This window comes from Somniosus microcephalus, chromosome 10 (assembly GCF_052327205.1).
Source record: "Somniosus microcephalus isolate GS21.2 chromosome 10, FLI_Smic_1.0, whole genome shotgun sequence".
Taxonomy (NCBI): Eukaryota; Metazoa; Chordata; class Chondrichthyes; order Squaliformes; family Somniosidae; genus Somniosus; species Somniosus microcephalus.
Genome location: NC_140996.1, coordinates 10,317,092 through 10,338,010, shown reverse-complemented (window position 1 = coordinate 10,338,010; position 20,919 = coordinate 10,317,092). Strand labels below are relative to the sequence as shown.

General features: G+C 47.4%; 1 protein-coding gene across 8 annotated transcripts in view; it reads right to left on the bottom strand.

The window, feature by feature from the left end:
- Nucleotides 1-20,919, bottom strand: part of LOC147111436 (dedicator of cytokinesis protein 9-like) — a 499,826-nt gene that overhangs the window by 83,311 nt on the left and 395,596 nt on the right. For 6 of the 8 annotated variants that reach the window (XM_085998427.1, XM_085998430.1, XM_085998422.1 and 3 more), the window contains exons 37-39: nt 20,629-20,676; nt 18,563-18,705; nt 6,918-7,033 (exon numbers count right to left, since the gene is read on the bottom strand). In XM_085998427.1, the coding sequence (XP_085854553.1) occupies nt 6,918-7,033; nt 18,563-18,705; nt 20,629-20,676 (307 nt within the window). Of the gene's footprint in view, nt 1-6,917; nt 7,034-10,317; nt 10,362-18,562; nt 18,706-20,628; nt 20,677-20,919 lie in introns of all 8 variants that reach the window. The other 2 variants (XM_085998428.1, XM_085998429.1) reach the window with 2 other exon arrangements.

Here is a 20,919-nt window from a genome sequence, read left to right as displayed (position 1 = left end):
AGTTGTTGGAGGGGTACAGAGAAGGATATTCAGTTGTTGGGGGGGTACAGAGAAGGATATTCAGTTATTGGAGGGGTACAGAGAAGGATATTCAGTTATTGGGGGGGTACAGAGAAGGATATTCAGTTGTTGGGGTACAGAGAAGGATATTCAGTTGTTGGGGTACAGAGAAGGATATTCAGTTGTTGGGGTACAGAGAAGGATATTCAGTTGTTGGGGTACAGAGAAGGATATTCAGTTGTTGGAGGGGGTACAGAGAAGGATATTCAGTTGTTGGGGTACAGAGAAGGATATTCAGTTGTTGGGGTACAGAGAAGGATATTCAGTTGTTGGGGTACAGAGAAGGATATTCAGTTGTTGGGGTACAGAGAAGGATATTCAGTTATTGGAGGGGTACAGAGAAGGATATTCAGTTATTGGAGGGGTACAGAGAATGATATTCAGTTATTGGGGGGGTACAGAGAAGGATATTCAGTTGTTGGGGTACAGAGAAGGATATTCAGTTGTTGGGGTACAGAGAAGGATATTCAGTTGTTGGGGTACAGAGAAGGATATTCAGTTGTTGGGGTACAGAGAAGGATATTCAGTTGTTGGAGGGGGTACAGAGAAGGATATTCAGTTGTTGGGTTACAGAGAAGGATATTCAGTTGTTGGGGTACAGAGAAGGATATTCAGTTGTTGGGGTACAGAGAAGGATATTCAGTTATTGGAGGGGTACAGAGAAGGATATTCAGTTGTTGGGGTACAGAGAAGGATATTCAGTTGTTGGGGTACAGAGAAGGATATTCAGTTATTGGAGGGGTACAGAGAAGGATATTCAGTTGTTGGGGGGGTACAGAGAAGGATATTCAGTTGTTGGAGGGGTACAGAGAAGGATATTCAGTTGTTGGGGTACAGAGAAGGATATTCAGTTATCGGAGGGGGTACAGAGAAGGATATTCAGTTGTTGGAGGGGTACAGAGAAGGATATTCAGTTGTTGGAGGGGTACAGAGAAGGATATTCAGTTGTTGGAGGGGTACAGAGAAGGATATTCAGTTGTTGGAGGGTGTACAGAGAAGGATATTCAGTTGTTGGAGGGGTACAGAGAAGGATATTCAGTTGTTGGAGGGGTACAGAGAAGGATATTCAGTTGTTGGAGGGGTACAGAGAAGGATATTCAGTTGTTGGAGGGGGTACAGAGAAGGATATTCAGTTGTTGGAGGGGGTACAGAGAAGGATATTCAGTTGTTGGAGGGGGTACAGAGAAGGATATTCAGTTATTGGAGGGGTACAGAGAAGGATATTCAGTTATTGGAGGGGGTACAGAGAAGGATATTCAGTTATTGGAGGGGTACAGAGAAGGATATTCAGTTGTTGGAGGGGGTACAGAGAAGGATATTCAGTTGTTGGAGGGGGTACAGAGAAGGATATTCAGTTGTTGGAGGGGGTACAGAGAAGGATATTCAGTTGTTGGAGGGGGTACAGAGAAGGATATTCAGTTGTTGGAGGGGTACAGAGAAGGATATTCAGTTATTGGAGGGGGTACAGAGAAGGATATTCAGTTATTGGAGGGGGTACAGGGAAGGATATTCAGTTATTGGAGGCGTACAGAGAAGGATATTCAGTTATTGGAGGGGGTACAGAGAAGGATATTCAGTTATTGGAGGGGGTACAGAGAAGGATATTCAGTTATTGGAGGGGGTACAGGGAAGGATATTCAGTTATTGGAGGGGGTACAGAGAAGGATATTCAGTTATTGGAGGGGGTACAGAGAAGGATATTCAGTTATTGGAGGAGGTAGAGAGAAGGATATTCAGTTGTTGGAGGGGTACAGAGAAGGATATTCAGTTGTTGGAGGGGGTACAGAGAAGGATATTCAGTTATTGGAGGGGGTACAGGGAAGGAAATTCAGTTGATTGCAGAACTTCAGGGAATGAAGTGAGAGGAAACATTGACGAGCATGGGCCTTTTCTCTCTTGAAAAGAGAAGGGGAAAAGTGTTAAAAATTATGAAAGGTTTGAACAAATTGGATCCAAGTAAACTTTTCTGCCGTGTACAGAATTTAAGCACAAGGGGTCATATTTACAAATTAAGGACAACGAAAGAAAATAGGAAATGGAGCGGGAACTGTTTTTTTAAACTAAAAGGGTGGTTAGTTTGTGATAAAGAAATAACGACATGGGTGGTGGAACAAGAAACCGCACTGGGTTTCAAGAAGGAAATAAGCTCTATGTCAAGAAATGGGATTCCTGGTTATTAGTAACATCGGAACAGGAAGAGGCCATTCAGCCCCTCGAGCCTGTTCCACCATTCAGTTAGATCATGGCTGATCTGTATCTTAACTCCAGCTACCCGCCTTGGTTCCGTAATGGTTAATACCCTTGCCCAACAAAATTCCATCAATCACCGTTTTTTTTTTGCTACAGTCAGAAGGAAAGTACCTAATTATTAGAAATGCACCATGGGAATACTGTGGCTAGGTGGGCGAGATGGGCAGAAGATCCTTTCTTGCCTGACACTGTGATGGTGTGCCCTGATTTTAGTTAGAATGTAACCACCTCGATACGATGCACACATTTAAGGCACGGCACAAGATACACAGAGGCTTAATTATGTATGTAGAGATAGATTGACTGTAAATTAAATTCAGTTAATTAAATAAATCTGGAATAAAAAGCTAGCATCAGTAATGGTGACCATGAAACTACCAGATTGTCGTAAAAACCCATCAGGTTCACTAATTAATGTCCTGCAGGGAAGGAAATCTGCCGCCCTTACCCGGTCTGGCCTTTATGTGACTCCAGACCCACAGCAATGTGGTTGATTCTTAACTGTCCTCTGAAATGGCCTAGCAAGACACTCAGCTGTCAAGGCGGCTCACCGCCACCACCTTCTAGGGCAATTAGGGATGGGCAATAAATGCTGGCATTGCCAGTGAATGAATAAAAAATACACCAGAGACTTCAACACAAAATCTAAGCTTGACACTCCAGTGCAGTACTGAGGGAGCGCCGCACATTCGGAGGGGCAGTACTGAGGGAGCGCCGCACTGTCGGAGGGGCAGTACTGAGGGAGCGCCGCACTGTCGGAGGGGCAGTACTGAGGGAGCGCCGCACTGTCGGAGGGGCAGTACTGAGGGAGCGCCGCACTGTCGGAGGGGCAGTACTGAGGGAGTGCCGCACTGTCGGAGGGGCAGTACTGAGGGAGCGCCGCACTGTCGGAGGGGCAGTACTGAGGGAGCGCCGCACTGTCGGAGGTGTCGTCTTTCGGATGAGACGTTAAACCGAGGTCCCGTCTGCTCTCAGGTGGATGCAAAAGATCCCATGGCACAATTTTGAATTGAGAGCAGCTGAGTTCTCCCCGGTGTCCTGGGGCCAATATTTATCCCTCAACCAACATCACTAAAAAACAGATTATCTGGTCATTATCACATTGCTGTTTGTGGGAGCTTACTGTGCGCAAATTGGCTGCCGCGTTTCCTACATTACAGCAGTGACTACACTTCATAAAAATACTTCATTGGCTGTAAAGCGCTTTTGGGCGTCCGGTGGTCGTGAATAAAAATGCAAGACTTTCTTGTGGATCTCCTGCAATCCAGCCACACTGCCCTCCCTCTTTATCCATTTGGATCGAATCAAAGCACATCCCCACGAGTTGTATTTCTCCAGTCATATTCTACATTTGCTTGAAATGGTGGCTACACCGGCACTGTGCTTTTTTTTATTTCTGCTCCACTAGCACGTTGCAATTTTTAATGTTAACAGCAAATGGGAAGTAAAAAAAAAAGTGCTGGAGTGCACTGAATAGTCAGCATCTAAAACAAAAGAATTTTCAGCTGCGATCGAGCTGTGCATTTCAATTTTTTCCATTTCAGATTTCTAGTTCTCACGCTAATTCTTTTAAAATCCCGTAACACTGACGTGTTTTAAAAAAAATGTAATGTAAGAAGTCACACAACACCAGGTTATAGTCCAACAGCTTTATTTGAAATCACAAGCTTTCGGAGCGCTGCTCCTTCTTCAGGTGAAGTGGAGAAATGCATAAAGACACAGCTTATATAGTCAGAGAATCATGTCAGATGTTTACAGGTAACCTTTCCAACTGCCATTTATCACACCTCGGCAGAGAGATAATCACAGCAGTCAAAGGTGTGAATGGTGTCCAAACAGGTCAGTCAGGGAAACATTACATCAAAGAACAATGAGGTGGGGTCACAAGGGGTCAAATATTGCAGATGCTGGGGTCTGTATGAAAAACAAAAAAAGACAAAAAACATTTTTTTTGGCTGGAAATCACAGCAGGTCCGGCCGCATCTGTGTAGAGAGAACAAGCCAATGTCGACTCGAGTCTGGATGACCCTGCGTCAGGTGGGGTTACATGTAGCGTGACATGAACCCAAGATCTCGGTTGAGGCTGTCCTCATGGGTGCGGAACTTGGCTATCAGTTTCTGCTCGACGATTTTGCGTTGTCGTGTGTCTCGAAGGCCGCCTTGGAGAATGCTTACCCGAAGATCGGAGGCTGAATGTCCTTGACTGCTGAAGTGTTCCCCGACTGGGAGGGAACACTCCTGCCTGGTGATTGTTGCGCGGTGTCCGTTCATCCGTTGTCGCAGTGTCTGCATGGTCTCGCCGATGTACCATGCTCCGGGGCATCCTTTCCTGCAACGTATGAGGTAGACAACGTTGGCCGAGTCACATGAGTATGTACCATGTACCTGGTGGGTGGTGTCCTCACGTGTGATGATGGTATCTGTGTTGATGATCTGGCATGTCTTGCAGAGGTTGCTGTGGCAGGGTTGTGTGGTGTCGTGGTCGCTGTTCTCCTGAAAGCTGGGTAATTTGCTGCGAACGATGGTCTGTATGAGGTTAGGCGGCTGTTTGAAAGCGAGTAGTGGAGGCGTGGGGATGGCCTTAGCGAGGTGTTCGTCGTCATCGATGACATGTTGAAGGCTGCGAAGAACATGGCGTAGTTTCTCCGCTCCGGGGAAGTACTGGACGACGAAGGGTACTCTGTTGGTTGTGTCCCGTGTTTGTCTTCTGAGGTGGTCTATGCGATTTTTCGCTGTGGCCCGTCGGAACTGTCGATCGACGAGTCGAGCGTCATATCCCGTTCTTACAAGGGCGTCTTTCAGTGTCTGTAGGTGTCCATCGCGTTCCTCCTCGTCTGAGCAGATCCTGTGTATTCGCAGGGCTTGTCCATAGGGGATGGCTTCTTTAACGTGGTTAGGGTGGAAGCTGGAGAAGTGAAGCATCGTGAGGTTGTCCGTGGGCTTGCGGTAGAGTGAAGTGCTGAGGTGTCCGTCTTTGATGGAGATTCGTGTGTCCAGGAATGAGACCGATTCTGAGGAGTAGTCCATGGTGAGTTTGATGGTGGGATGGAACTTGTTGATGTTATCGTGTAGTCTTTTCAGTGATTCTTCGCCGACAATGTTTTTTGTCTGTTTTTTTGTTTTTCATACAGACCCCAGCATCTGCAATATTTGACCCCTTGTGACCCCACCTCATTGTTCTTTGATGTAATGTTTCCCTGACTGATCTGTTTGGACACCATTCACACCTTTGACTGCTGTGATTATCTCTCTGCCGAGGTGTGATAAATGGCAGTTGGAAAGGTTACCTGTAAACATCTGACATGATTCTCTGACTATATAAGCTGTGTCTTTATGCATTTCTCCACTTCACCTGAAGAAGGAGCAGCGCTCCGAAAGCTTGTGATTTCAAATAAAGCTGTTGGACTATAACCTGGTGTTGTGTGACTTCTTACATTTGTCCACCCCAGTCCAACTCCGGCATCTCCACACCAAAAAAAATGTAAATTGACATTCAAGACAAGTTTTCCTTCAAATCAAGAATTAAATTTACCTTGGCACAAGGGGCATTTCTGTATTCAGAACGAGAAGTTAACAGAGGGGAATCTGGAAAAACACATGAGGGAGAAAGGAATAGAAGGATATGCTGATGGGGTGAGATGGAGAGGAGTGGGAGGAGGCTGGTGTGGAGCAGAAACACCGGCACGGACCAGCACAATAGCAAAATACTGCGGATGCTGGAATCCGAAACAAAAACTGAAAATGTTGTAAACACTCAGCAGGTTAGGCAGCATCCGTGGAGAGAGAAACAGAGTCAATGTTTCAGGTCTGTGACCCTTCGTCAGAACTGGAAAAAGTTAGAGACGTAACAGGTTTTAACCAGGTGCAGGGAAAGGGAGGAAAGAACAAAAGGGAGGGTCTGAGAAAGGGTGGAAGGCAGGAGAGATTAAATGACAAAAGGGAATGGCAGAATCATCAACAGCTGCCATCTGGAAAAAATAGGGGCCGAGGTTATGATCTGAAATTGTTGAACTCTATGTTGAGTCCAGAAGGCTGTAAAGTGCCTAATCGAAGATGAGGTGCTGTTCCTCGAGCTTACGCTGAGCTTCAGTGGAACAATGCAAGAGGCCGAGGACGGTGAGGTCTGAGTGGGAGTGGAGCGGTGAATTAAAGTGACAGGCGACCGGAAGCTCGGGGTCACCCTTACGGACTGAACGGAGGTGTTCCGCAAAGCGGTCACCTAATCTGCGTTTGGTCTCCCCAATGTAGAGGAGACCGCATCGTGAGCAGCGAATACAGTATACTAGATTGCAAGAAGTACAAGTAAATCGCTGTTTCACCTGGAAAGAGTGTTTGGGGCCCTGGACAGTGGGAAGGCAGGAGGTAAACGGACAGGTAAACATTGCATCTCCTGCGCTTGCACGGGAAGGACCAGCTTAGACCCGTTGGGCCGAATGGCCTGTTTCTGTGTTGCAGGCTCTGGGTAACTCCGTGTGTTACGAGTAAGTGTAAGGATAGGTAGATTTGTTTTTGTATCCCCCTGTGCTGGGAGAAGGGGACATTGGAAAGTTACAAAGACCCATTTCAAAACGGACAAATTGACATCCGCCACATCTGAATGATCATACCTTGAAAACGTGTGTGAATAAAGCCATCATATCCAGAACAGTGAGACATACTTCTGTCGCAATGTTGGCCTCTACGAGGGACTGATGAAGAACATCGGCGTCAGAATGGCTGTAGCCTAATTAAAGATAGCAAGACCGTCGTTACCACGTTTGACACCATTCAATACCGCTGGCCCAATTAAAATGCAACTTACAGATATAGAAAGGTGTTGTACCTTAAAATGAAGCAACCAGGTGTTAACGCCAAATAAGATGCTGCTTCACTTGGCGGGTGCAGGTTGTGCGAACATGCTAATGTGACTGAGCTTCATTTTCTATCCTAAATCCGAGCACGCAGTGGGGAAATACCGTCCTCTGACGTACAGAATACATCGAGTCTACAGCATGGAAACAGGCCATTCGGCCCAACTGGTCCGTGCCGGTGTTTATGCTCAACAGCTTTTTTTTGGGGGGGGGGGAAGAGGAGGGGGGGGGGGGTGGAGAGAATTCCAGATTTCCACCACCCTTTGTGTGAAGCAGTGATTCCTGACATCACCCCTGAACGGCCTGGCTCTAATTTTAAGGTTATGAAAGTGTGCTAGTTGTGTATGGAAAGCAAAATTTACAAATTCCACTCAACACAATGATCAAATATTCTGCCAAATGTGAAACATAGAAACATAGAAGATAGGAGCAGGAGTAGGCCATTCGGCTCCTCGAGCCCGCTCCGCCATTCAATGCGATCATGGCTGATCATCCAAACTCAGTACCCTGTCCCTTGCTTTCTCCCCATATCCCTTGATCCCTCTAGCCTTAAGAAATATATCCAACTTCTTCTTGAATATATTTAATGAATTGGCCTCAACCGCAAGACTTCTTTCCCATTCTGTCCCACACTGGAATGTCAGCACTGCGGCTAACAGCAATAAACATAATGTTAAAGTCACACTATCTTTACGTGAATTCTGCTGCATACCAAACTTCTTGTTACCCAGAATTGCCTAAAACGGAAAGGAGAGGTATCTATGGGCACCATTACAAACCGACAGGTCAACAATGGATATTCCCCCGGGTCCAGCGTCACTGGTCACTTCCATTAGTGGACCTCGTGTCGCCTGTGATGTGGAGAGCACCTTTGCTAAATGATGGTGTGATCTGGTGATCATAAGGTGATGCCCCCTTGTTCTGGACTCCCCCCACCCTCACCAGAGGAAATAGTTTCTCTTTATCTACCCTACCAACTCCTTTGATCATCTTAAACTCCATTATCTTAAATTTCACATGTACATGTTCGGTGTAGAGGGAATGAGGCTTTATGTTCGAATATCACGACACCCCTTACTGTGAGGGCTGATGTATGACAGCCACTTAAGCAAGGTACTGGCGGGTGACCCTGTATCCGTGCAATCATCATGATTCACGGTCTTGAGAAGCAAAGGGAAGCAAATAAAAAGATCAGGGAGTTTAAGTGGAACATAATGAGCATTCTTTCTGATTTGATCTTTTCCAGTGTAAAATATTCACTCAAACCCACACCCACCCCACCCACCCCCGCACTTGTAGAATTAAATCATTACACACAAAAATTTAAATAAATGTACCTGAAATTTAAACATCCCTTGAAAGAAATAGTCTCTTCAAGGATTCCTCTGGTCTCTGAACATGCATATTGTAACAAAGAGATGCCGGTTGAGGTTTGCATAAAACAATCCAGATCAGAGGTCATCAAACTGGGAGGCGCGACATGATTGTTGGGGGGCGCGAAGCGTGCGCTAGGTGCAACTCAGCGACGGGTAATCCCATTAACGTGTATTTTCTCCGCTGGTGGCGCCTTGTCCCTCTCCTCAAATCTCTCAGGCCGATCCCCCAACTCTGCAAAACCTAGAGACAAGCCCATCCCTTGCAAGCGGTTCCAGCTAACAGGCATTTTCAATACTTAGCAGTTTAAATGCATTTCTTTCAGCTAACAAAAAAAAAACACTTGCTGGTCCTCTGGTCTGTACCTCTGCGCAGCGGAATTGGAAGTGCTCATCAGCCCTGGGTTCCAAATGAGACCTTGGACCCCCTGTGGTGTTTACAGGGAGTAGACAAATCGCGCTTCTGTTAAACATGTCATGGCCTCGAAAATTACTTTATCGCTCAGTGCACAGCACTTTTCTGGAAAGTTTATTTTGCCCTGCTTGGATTTCCTGTTGCTGCTGGTTCGAAATTAATAATGGCTTTCGCACCCATTGCAACGCTGACTACACTTCAAAAAGCACGTCATTGACGTCCTGACTCAAGGTTGTGAAAGGCACGATATAAATCCAAGTTCTTTCTTTCCGCTAAAGAATTAAACTTATATTTTACCTCCTCCGAAGCAACCCAACGACTCATTGCTCCTTGTCCCAACCGCGCAGACAACCCGCCCACAGACCCATTAATCGCTCCGTCTGCAGAGAGCTGCCCACCCCTGGGCTCATACCCCTTAGCCGCAAGGAGAGAGCCGCAGTTTGCCTTTCAGTCAAGTTGCTCACACCGCCATGGCAGTCGGGAAATTCCTCGGATCTGCTTCCTGCTTCACTGGCGTCTCCTCGCCAGCGGTTTAGCGGAAACCCCCGGTGGTCCAGACGTTAATTGGGGGGGGGGGGGGTTTCCCGCAGCAGTTTTGGCAAAGTAACAACCAGCAAAGCACGGGGGCAGATCCGAAGAATTCCCCGGTCAGGGAGTTCGACTGGTCATCTGGTTAAGACTCAAAAAAAGGGTTAAAGGGACTAGAATTCAACCAGCTAAAGGTAATACCGGAAACTCTCTTTTCACCGGCACCTAAATGTCCGGAAAACTCTCTTAACCGGCAAAATTCAGGAGTAGGTTCAGGTAAGTTTTACTATATATTAGTGGCCGTGCAACCGGGGTTCCTGGATCTGTGGCCGTGTAACTGGGGTTCCTGCACCTGTGGCCGTGCAACCGGAGTTCCTGGATCTGTGGCCGTGTAACCGGGGCTCCTGGATCAGTGGCCGTGTAACCGGGGTTCCTGGATCAGTGGCCGTGTAACCGGGGCTCCTGGATCAGTGGCCGTGTAACCGGGGTTCCTGCACCTGTGGCCGTGTACGGGGCTCTCGTACCTTTTACTATATCTCTCTGTAATCCGGACTTTTTGATCAACCGGCACCACGCCGGTCCCGTCGGTGCCGGATAAAAAAGAGTTTCCTGTATGACAGCTGACGCATTCAGGGCTACCCGCTGTATACCCCCACGAACATTAATTACGCACAAATACTGTTTCTGAGAAAGAGAGATCGTGAGCAAGCGCGAGCGTACATGGGACATGAACCTCCAAATGGAGCGACAGCAAAAAAAAAACATTTGGGAACCTCTGTCCAACAGGGATCAGAACTGTAGCAACAAACAACCAACGATGTAACCTTGCTGTGTGTCTTACCATTGTCGACAGAAATTCCAAGTACACTGGATAGCTTTCTTACACTGGAAACAGAGACAAGGTCATTTCATTACAAGAATCTCGTCACCAGCACACAGTCTTTACAGGGACCCACATTCCTTTTGGCTTGTAAAAATAAAAGTCTGATTGGAAAATAGTAAGAGCACAAATTCTTACCCCAGCATGTATATGTTGAGTATTATAAATGCTGCTAATATGCAGTATGATGAGCCCAACCCACTTTAACAGGGTGGCGCTTGATTATCTGAATGACATTTTAATTCAATACATTAACCTTTCACAGAACTGCAACCTTGCTATGGTTTGTTAATGGTTTTTAATTAATTAATATATATATATAGATATAGGCCCGGATTTTCCGTGGCGTAGGACCGCGTACAGGGCCCCGCCAGTTCCGGGTCTCCGTGTGCGATGTGCGTGCGTGAAAACCCAGAACTTGCGATCTGTCACGTTTGGGCTCGACACATCGTCCGCATCCCTGGGAAACGGACACTCGCCGGCGGAGAGTCGCTGCTATTTGCCCATCGAGCGCCCACAAAACTCTTTTGCCTGGTGCAGGGCCTTCTTTTACCAGCGTAGGAGTTTAAATAAATATTAAAACAATTTAAAAAAAAATTATTTAAACATGAAAAAAACTTTAAAATTAGTTACAGGTTATTTTTAGCCCCTTTAAAACATTTAAATTTAATTGTATTTGAATTAATTTCGAACATGTCATGATTTATTTTTGTGTGGAGTTGTGTTTTTAGGGGGTTCCTATTCATGCTCGCGAGGGATTCCGTACGTAAATGGAATCCCCATAAGCACAATGGGGAATCCCCCTTTTGTGAATGGTGGGGCCGGCCCGTGTGATCCCGGGGACGCTTGCGAACCGCGGGCGCCCTGGGATACGAGGGCCTTTACGCAGGCGTACATGCGGAGGCCCCGGGAGCGCGAGTCTTCGAACCGCCGGGACCTTCAGGTAGGTGCGGAGTTTTACTGCGGCTTCGGAGGCATTCGCCCACCGGCCCACTAATACCGAGCACGTTAGGGTAAACAACTGCCCTGTGTGCGAGAATACTGAATAATAAACGTGCAGTATGAACCTTAACACAGAGTAATCTATTGTGCAGTGACTATCTGCCACATGAAACGTGTACCCAAACCAAGTTTTTAATTCTAAAATCTCAACCATATGTATGGAATGAAAACATTTTTATGCAGGAGTCCTGACTATCCTTTGTCCATAGATATTTACATCAGAGAAAAAGGACATTCAGCCCACGATGGAGGATGGCCAGAGAAATCAGAATCTAATCCCACTTCCCCATCTCTCTGCCTCATCTGTCTGAATCTACCCCTGCTACAAATGTGTATCTGCTCGCCCCTGAAGATACAAGACTCTGCCTTAACTGTTCCCTGCGGAATGTGACCAAGCATTATGAGCTCCAACAACTCGCTCCTTTTCACTTGCACCGTCATTTGCCAAAACGGATGCCAACTATTCATTTAACGTGCAGGCAGGCGCGTGGGAACACCACCACCTCCAGGTCACACACACACGCCATCCTGACTTGGAAATCTATCGGCCGTTCCTTCATCATCGCTGGGTCAAAATCCTGGAACTCCCTCCCTTACAGCACTGTGGGAGCACCTTCACCACACGGACTGCAGCGGTTCAAGAAGGCGGCTCACCACCACCTTCTCAAGGGCAATTAGGGATGTGCAATAAATGCCGGCCTTGTCAGCGACGCCCACATCCCAGGAACAAATAAAAAAAACTCCCCACCATACCTTCATTCTCCACCATTAGATTCCCCCCAACTCATCATTCTACTCTCTCTTATTCTTTTTATATATAAACCCAAACTACTTCCTGCTCTATAATCTTGCCAGCCTTTTTCTCCTATTATCCTTTAGCCCTCATCTCAGTTTTCACTTTCCCTCTCCATTTTCTATGCTCACGATTTCCTTTGGTGCTATCAGCCCTTAGTTCTGTTATCTGCCTCCCGTTTAAGCTTGTTTAGTTTTGATCTTTCTATTTATTAATGGGGTTCTATTCTTTGAAAACCCTAAATCTATTTTGTACTCTATTTGAAGATTCCCCACATCCTTTGCTAACCGTTCTGCCAAGTTAATTTGATTCAAATCCTTTCTTATCACATTGAATTTCACCTTTTAAAAAAAACAATTAACCAGCTTTATCTTTGACTGAATTGCCCTTTTCTTTTTTCACATTAAACCTAATTATGCTGTGGTTAATCTTTCCCAATCCCTCCCCGATTTTTAAGAACATAAGACTTTGGAGCAGGAGTTGGCCATTCGGCCCCTCGAGCCTGCTCCGCCATTCAGTAAGATCACGGCTGATCATCGACCTCAACTCCACTTTCCCGCCCGATCCCCATATCCCTCGAGTCCCCCAGGGTCCAAAAATCAGCCTCCACAGCCCTCGGGGCAGAGAATTCCAAAGATTCACAAACCTCTGAGTGAAGAAATTCCTCCTCATCTCAGTCCCAAATGGCCGACCTTTTATCCTGAGACAGTGACCCCTAATTTTTACATTAGTTATTCATCCCGCTTCATTTTCCGGAACTAAATCCGGCATGAAAAAACCACAGCAATCAGATTTACAGTGTCAGCTGTGGCTCAGTGGGCAGCACCCTCGCCTCTGAGTCAGAAGGTTGTGGGTTCAAGTCCCACTCCAGAAACTTGAGCGCAAAATTTAGACCGATACTCCAGTGCAGTGCTGAGGGAGCACCGCACTGTCAGAGGGGCAGTACTGAGGGAACACCGCACTGTCAGAGGGGCAGTACTGAGGGAGTGCCGCACTGTCAGAGGGGCAGTACTGGGGGAGCGCTGCACTGTTGGAGGGGCAGTACTGAGGGAACACCGCACTGTCAGAGGGGCAGTACTGAGGGAGTGCCGCACTGTCAGAGGGGCAGTACTGGGGGAGCGCTGCACTGTTGGAAGGGCAGTACTGAGGGAGCGCCACACTGTCGGAGGGGCAGTACTGAGGGAGCGCCGCACTGTCGGAGGGGCAGTACTGATGGAGCGCAGTACTGAGGGAGCGCTGCTCTATCGGAGGTGCTGTCGTTCAGCTGAGATGTTAAGATCCCATAGCACTATTCCTAAGACGAATAGGGGAGTTATCCTCAGTGTCCTGGCCAATATTTATCCTTCAACCAACACCTAAAACAAATTATCTGGTCATTATCGCATTGCTGTTTATGGGAGCTTGCTGTGCGCAAATTGGCTGCCGCGTTTCCTACATTGCAACAGTGACCACACTTCATTGGTTGTAAAGCGTCCTGAGCTGGTGAAAGGCGCTATAGAAATGCAAGTCTGTCTTTTTTATATAACTTGTGGGTGTAACTAGAGAGTTTGATGTCATCAGCTCCATGGTCGTCGTCGTACGTGTCTTCACACTGTTCCCTTTGGGGAACTGTATGAAGTGGTGGAAGAATTTCTGGCCGCGATTAATGCTCCTTCCATGACTGTAACCATCTTTGTACCAGCCATTAGGGTGGTTAGTCCTATGGCGGGAGGGTTTTACGGGCTCCCACAACCCATACGATGGGGGGGCGGCCACCCGCACCCACAAACGCAAGTATCCCGTTGGATGTCAACCCAGAATTTAGAGCCGGAGCTCCGACTCCACCTGCCGGGACTGTCTGGAGCGGGGTTCGAAACCCTACGCCTTCTGGCCCAGCGGCGGGGATGCTACCGCCACGCCAAAGGCCCACTCCTAGCTCCATGGTAACAGTAAGTTACCATGCCAGTGGTTGAACTATTCCCTTTGTCTGATACAACTTGCAGTTGCTGCTTTGCATTAACCAGGACCTATATCAGCAACAGATCTTTAACAGCACTTTAACCTGCTGATAACCACGGCCAGGTGTCAGAATGTCCTCTTCTCTTCACCATCGCCGGGCGGGAGCGGTCATGAGGATGTGGAGAAGTGACTCGACAAGTAAATGGCAGAGCAATTAATGATTGGCCATCTGAACTTTCACAGAATCACAGAATCCCCACAGTGCAGATAAGAGGCCATTTCGGCCCATCGAGCCTGCACCGACACATATCCCACCCGATCCCCGTAACCCCACGTATTTAATCCCCTAACACCAAGGGTCAATTTATCATAGCCAAATCAACCTAACCCGCACATCTTTGGACTGTGGGAGGAAACCGGAGCACCCGGAGGAAACCCATGCAGACACAGGGAGAATGTGCAAACTCCACACAGACAGTCGCCCGAGGCCGGATTTGAACCCGGGTCCCTGGCGCTGTGAGGCAACAGTGCTAACCACTATGCCACTGTGCCCCCCCTTTCCTGTAGATAAGTACACCAGTGTCAGCCATGGCTCAGTGGGTAGCACTCCTGCCCTTGGGTCAGAAGGTCGTGGGTTCAAGTCCCACTCCAGAGACTTGAGCACAAAAATCTAGGCTAACACTCCCAGTGCAGTACTGAGGGAGTGCTGCACTGTCAGAGGAGCCATCTGTCGGATGAGATGTTAAACCGAGGCCCCGTCTGCTCTCTCAGGTGGACGTAAAAGATCCCACGGCGCTGTTTCGAAGAAGAGCAGGGGAGTTCTCCCCGATGTCCTGGCCAATATTTATCCCTCAACCAACATCACAAAAACAGATTACCTGGCCCCATTATCACATTGCTGTTAGTGAAAGGTGCTATAGAAATGCAAGTCTTTCTTTTTAGAGAGGAGTCTCATCTCTATTTCCACCCGCACCCCCACCCCGGCATATCGCTCCCTCAACAGTTCAGGCCAGAATCACAATGTAGTTCACAAACAGAAGATGTAAACCAACTCCTCCTCCCACACTCCCTACTAGGGCAAACTTTCGGTCCTCCTGACCTTGGCAATAAGATTATTCTAAATTATTACATTAATCGCAATTCAAAAGTAAAAGATCAGGAACATATCAGGATTTTTGGTAAACCTGTTTTAATTTACAATTATATATGCTGTCTACCCATCAGTCCTCTCAAATTATTATTCAGTTATTACATGAGAATGGCCCAGATCTTGCTGGAGTGGGGCACCTCACAGCGTTCCCCGTTACACTTCTTCCCATCACCCTTCAGCACAAAATTTGGAGGGGCAGCACTGAGGGAGTGCCACACTGTCAGAGGGGCAGTACTGAGGGAGTGCCTCGCTGTTGGAGGGGCTGTACTGAGGGAGCGCCGCACTGTCGGAGGGGCAGTACTGAGGGAGTGCTGCACTGTTGGAGGGGCAGTACTGAGGAAGCGCTGCACTGTCGGAGGGGCGGTACTGAGGGAGCGCCGCACTGTCTGAGGGGCAGTACTGAGGGAGCGCCGCACTGTCGGAGGGGCAGTACTGAGGGAGCACCGCACTGTCGGAGGGGCATTATTGAGGGAGCGCCGCACTGTCTGAGGGGCAGTACTGAGGGAGCGCCGCACTGTCGGAGGGGCAGTACTGAGGGAGCGTCACTGTCGGAGGGGCATTATTGAGGGAGCGCCGCACTGTCGGAGGGGCAGTACTGAGGAAGCGCCGCACTGTCGGAGCGGCGGTACGGAGGGAGCGCCGCACTGTCTGAGGGGCAGTACTGAGGGAGCGCCGCACTGTCGGAGGGTCTTGAGAGGATTGAGAAAGAAACAGAGGAACGACAGAGAAGGAAATCGGGTGAATTAGAGTCAAATCAGGTACAGAAAGAGAAATAAAGAGAGGGAAAGAAAGACTGGATTAAGAGAGATAGAGAGAAAAAAGACAGAAAAGTAAGAAAAAAATGAAAAATTCATTTTATTAAAAATCTCCGAGAACAATTTACCACCTGCAGGAATGAGTGTGAATCCAGCAAGTTCTTAAAAATAACGGGGAGGCTGAGGGCGCGATGCCGTTTGTGCGAAGTAAACAGCGGAGCGACGTAAATCGAGCAGCAAGTTCTGGAGATTCGCAACTCACGGCGTATCTCCTCATCCTCTGAACTCGCTGGCCAATTGGCACACTAATAACAGCGTGCATCGTTAACGCACCGTTACTGTTCCAGCAAGATGTGGGCCATAATTCTGCCTTGTACATAAGGAGCATCTACAAGTTATATCAATCTGACAACTGCAGGGTATTTAAACACACAAAGAACGTTCTGAAAAATATTCGCACTTCTGCTACATAAAGAAACTTTTCTCTCTACATATGGGTGTAGGTTTAAACTGAAACTGTGTGTTTTGGGTACACATCCACCGAGGCAAAATAATACTCGATACATTCATGTGACGTCACTGCCTGTTAGATTGCACCATGAAAGATTCCACTATACTGTTGAAATTATTAAAAACTATTTGGGCTAGAAATTCACTTTGGGCCCGCCAGCTGGCTAGCGCCCAGAAGTTAGCGCTGCACGCGGAGCCAGTTGCGCCCGTCGGAAATTCAGTTTCTGCGCCCCAAGTCGAAACCGGCCGCTATTCCAGGGTGTGCCCGCCCCCGCTTGGGGCGCTGAAACTGAATTTCGGCGCACTAGGTGCCGCAGCGCCACCCGCTGCAGAGCGGCAGGCTGCGGTACTGCAGGCCTTCCTCCTTCTCTTAAGGGGGAGGTGCCTGCAACGGGGAGATCGCTGCTTGATAGTGCCGGCAAATGAGCCCGGCACCACGGAGAAGTGCCGGGCTCCCGGAAGACAGCCGGCAATGCCGCGCGGGGGGGGGGGGGGGGGGGGCGTGGAGGAGGCCGGGGAAGGAGGTGCGGGCAGGCAGCCGCCGAAAAAGCGGCCGGCCGCACCTCCGCCTTAACTCGCCCCACTAAGGCTGCAGGACGGCCCCGTCTTCACATCGTTGTTTGCAGCCGCTGCGGAAGAGGCGGCCGCAACTAAATATGGGGGTTGGGCCGGTAGCGGGGCGGAACCGGGGCACTGCGCACACCGATGACGTCATCGGTGTCGGCGCAGCGCTACCGGCTACCGCCGCCATTACCGCAGCGCTGAATATCAGCGCAAACTCCTCAAGTGGCGCAGAAGCCCTCTTTGGGCGGTAACTGGGCGCAAAGCCCACTGAATTTCTAGGCCTTCGTGTTTTCAAGCCAATAATGTAGATTCAAGGTATAGATGCCTGTTAGAGAATTATTCCTGGGGTGGAGTCACAACTTTTCACAAAGTCTCTTCCACCTAGAAGGACAAGGGCAGCAGGCGCATCGGAACACCACCACCTCCAAGTTCCCCTCCCAGTCACACACCATCCTGACTTGGAAGTATATCGGCCGTTCCTTCATCGTCGCTGGGTCAAAATCCTGGAACTCCCTCCCTAACAGCACTGTGGGAGCACCTTCACCACACGGCCTGCAGCGGTTCAAGAAAGCGGCTCACCACCACCTTCTCAAGGGCAATTAGGGATGGGCAATAAATGCTGGCCTTACCAGCGATGCCCACATCCCAGAAATGAATAAGAAAAAAAAACTGCCCGAGTCCCATTAACCTTCAGCCTAATAACTATGAAGGGGTTTTGATAGAGTGGATCGGGACAAACGGTTTCCAGTGGCAGGAGGGTCGGTAACCAGAGGACACAGATTTAAGGTCATTGGCAAAAGACCCAGAGGGGAGATGAGGAGTAGTTTTTGTTTTTTGCACAGCGAGTTGTTACGATCTGAAAGGGCGGTGGAAGCAGATTCAATAGTAACTTTCAAAAGGGGAATTGGATAAATACTTGTAAAGGAAAGATTTACAGGGCTACAGTGGGACTAATTGGAGAGCTCTTTCAAAGAGCCGGCACAGGCACGATGGGCCGAATGGCCTCCTCCTGTGCTGTATCATTCTGTGACTAACATGAGGTTTTGACAACAGCAAATAAGTATTTTGGATCGGCTTTGCAAAAATATATTATAAAAGGCCCAGTAAGCAAGTCGCAGTGCTGAGCAATGTTAACTACAATGTTTAACTGCAGTATCTGTTTCCTGGAAGAAATCAAACTTTGTTAATACATATTTATCAGGTAATATAAATGACGTTTTATGGGCTGTCAAAGGTTATGATATGAATCTGCGAAAAGTTGTAAATAATCAAGTTCCACCTTAGACATTTAACATTTAAAGACACCGAACCAATCTTTTCCCAATTTCCCTTCTGCATATATCGTCTCAGCCAATCAGGAATGTGACGGTCCATGACTGTGCTCTGGGGGTGGTCTGCATTAGTCTGTCTGTCGGGAGGATTTACGGATTTTTTTTTATCCGTGAGCCTAAGGTCACTGATAAAGGGGGGGCCCCTTGATGCTCCGAGACTTACTGTGGTTAAAAGTGTAAGAGCTATCCAAGCTGCTGAGCTGCTGCAGTCTGGCATGCATCATTCCCGCTCTACTGCGAGAAACAGGCAAGGTTTGAGCTTTCTTTTCATGGGCCATACTGATGGGTCCCAACCCCTCTTGATTCCTGCAAGTGGGGGAAATGGGACAGAGCAAAGGTTAACGTCAGCACAACGCGGCAAAAAGCCAAGTGTTAGTGAAGCAGTTGTTACTTTATTGCGTGTGGTACAGAGGCTAAACCTCTGTTAGCTTGACTACATTTCCAATTTTAACTACTTCAGGCCCAAAGACATGAATTCAAATAAAAATATAAAGAAACCATTTGAAAAAAATGGCGACGGCTGCGCTCGTCAACTTTCCAAAAAGGCACAAAACTTTTGGAAGCAGCATTTTCTTACAATTAAAAAACCAATATGACCACAAGAACAACTTTACGGGTTCGTGTTCACAATACGCATCGAATGCTTAACTCCATTAAGGCGAATGAAGAAATGTGAAGCTGTAATGGCCACAGCAAGCAAGCACAAGCAAGCAAGGAAGCATGTTTTCTAGTAAGTGTTAGCAAGTCAGCAGTAACATTAAAAAGAGAGAGAGAGAGACGGCTTTCTTTCAGTGAACTTCTCCACCTGCGTACAGAAGTTCTCAAAGACCGCCGGCAAAACAAACAGGGGCGGGAACACGAAACTCACGGAAACGGAGGCACACAAAATAATCTTTTCATGCAAAGCAAATCTTACCCAGCAAGAGGGGAGGAGCCATACACATTTACTTTTTTTTTTGTTTTAGCACTTGTCAGCGTACGGGTGTGAAACAGAAAAATAAAGGGTAACATGTGTTAGGAGTTCACTGCTTCATACCACCACCAGAGCTCAACAACTACAGAAACCAGAACAGGTTAGTTCGTGAAGGATAACTGGAAAACGTAACCAAAGGTTAAATCAAAATAGTTGCATAAAATTAACAAAACGCAAATTCTCGTTAGTCCATCAGAAATAAAGCTTCAGTATTTTAAAATGACGCCGGTAGTTGGAAAAAAAGTGTAATCAGCTTTCTGAGCAAAGAGAGAGGGTGTCCAGTAAAAACAATTCACCGTCACACTTTAACTCGTAACCTTGGGATGGATATAAAACTAGTGAACCCAACGGAGAGGGTTTTCCCCCCCACATACTTTCGGGTTTGTTGGGGGCAGAGTTTCTGCTCTCGGTACAACGGGAGACTTGGGCGCCAATTGCGCTTGAAATTGCGGCGGTGAGGTCACAGTTCAAGTGTCCGCTAAAATAAATTTGCATAATCACAGACGTGAAATCTCCCATGAACCAGTGCAATCGGGCAGCGTCATAGAACGGAATCGTTCCTTTTATTCGCATTACAAAGTATTCCTTAATATATTGAAGAGCGGTAACCTGGTGCAGTTTTATTCATACCGCTTAAAATGGGTTTATCACCAAAAAATAAGCATTTTTAATCAGGGTGTCCAGCCCTCCACCTGTGTGTAACCTGATTTTAAAATGACTGAAAGTGTCTTATAATACTGAAACATTTACTAGTTTCATTTGAGGACACTAGTCAGTTCCTCAGTAAATTAAATATGTAATAACTTTTAAAACATAAAAAACCAGCGCAATTTGAAGGACCTTCCCGAACCAGCGCGATGGGCGGAATCTCACCGCGCTCGTTGTTTCGATCCAGGGACAAGTTGTGTGGGCGGGGCCGGCATGGGGCAAAATTATATTTTTAAATCAGCGTCAAAGATCGCGGAAACTCGATTTACGCCGGACGTAACTTACGTTTAAAACTGCCCGCTATTTGGCGCTGGTTTGTCAGATCTCACCCGGATTGCCGTTTGCGGGAACTTGCTGTGCGCAAGTTGGCTGTCACGTTTCCTACATTACAACAGTGACTGCACTTCAAAAAGTACTTCATTGGCTGTAAAGCGCTTTGGGACATCCTGAGATTGTTAAAGGTGCTATATAAATGCAAGTCTTTCTTTCCAAATTTAAAGAAACGTGGATTAACATTTCAAAATAACGGACAGAATCAGTAACAGTACCTTGCTATGTATCGTTTCCCCATGTATCTGAACTGATGAAGACAGACTCTGTGGAGAAGGGAAATGTAATATTCAGCGCAATATTACAAAGAATTACGTTGAATTTACAGCACAGAAACAGGCCATTCGGCCCAACAGCTCCATGCCGGTGTTTACATTTAAACAGAATTGTAGACAGGGAAAAACAAATTGCCACCAACAACAGGAAACTCTCTTTTAACCAACACCTAAATAACCGGAAACCTCTGTTAACCGGCAAAATTCAGGAGTAGGTTCAGGTAAGTTTTACTT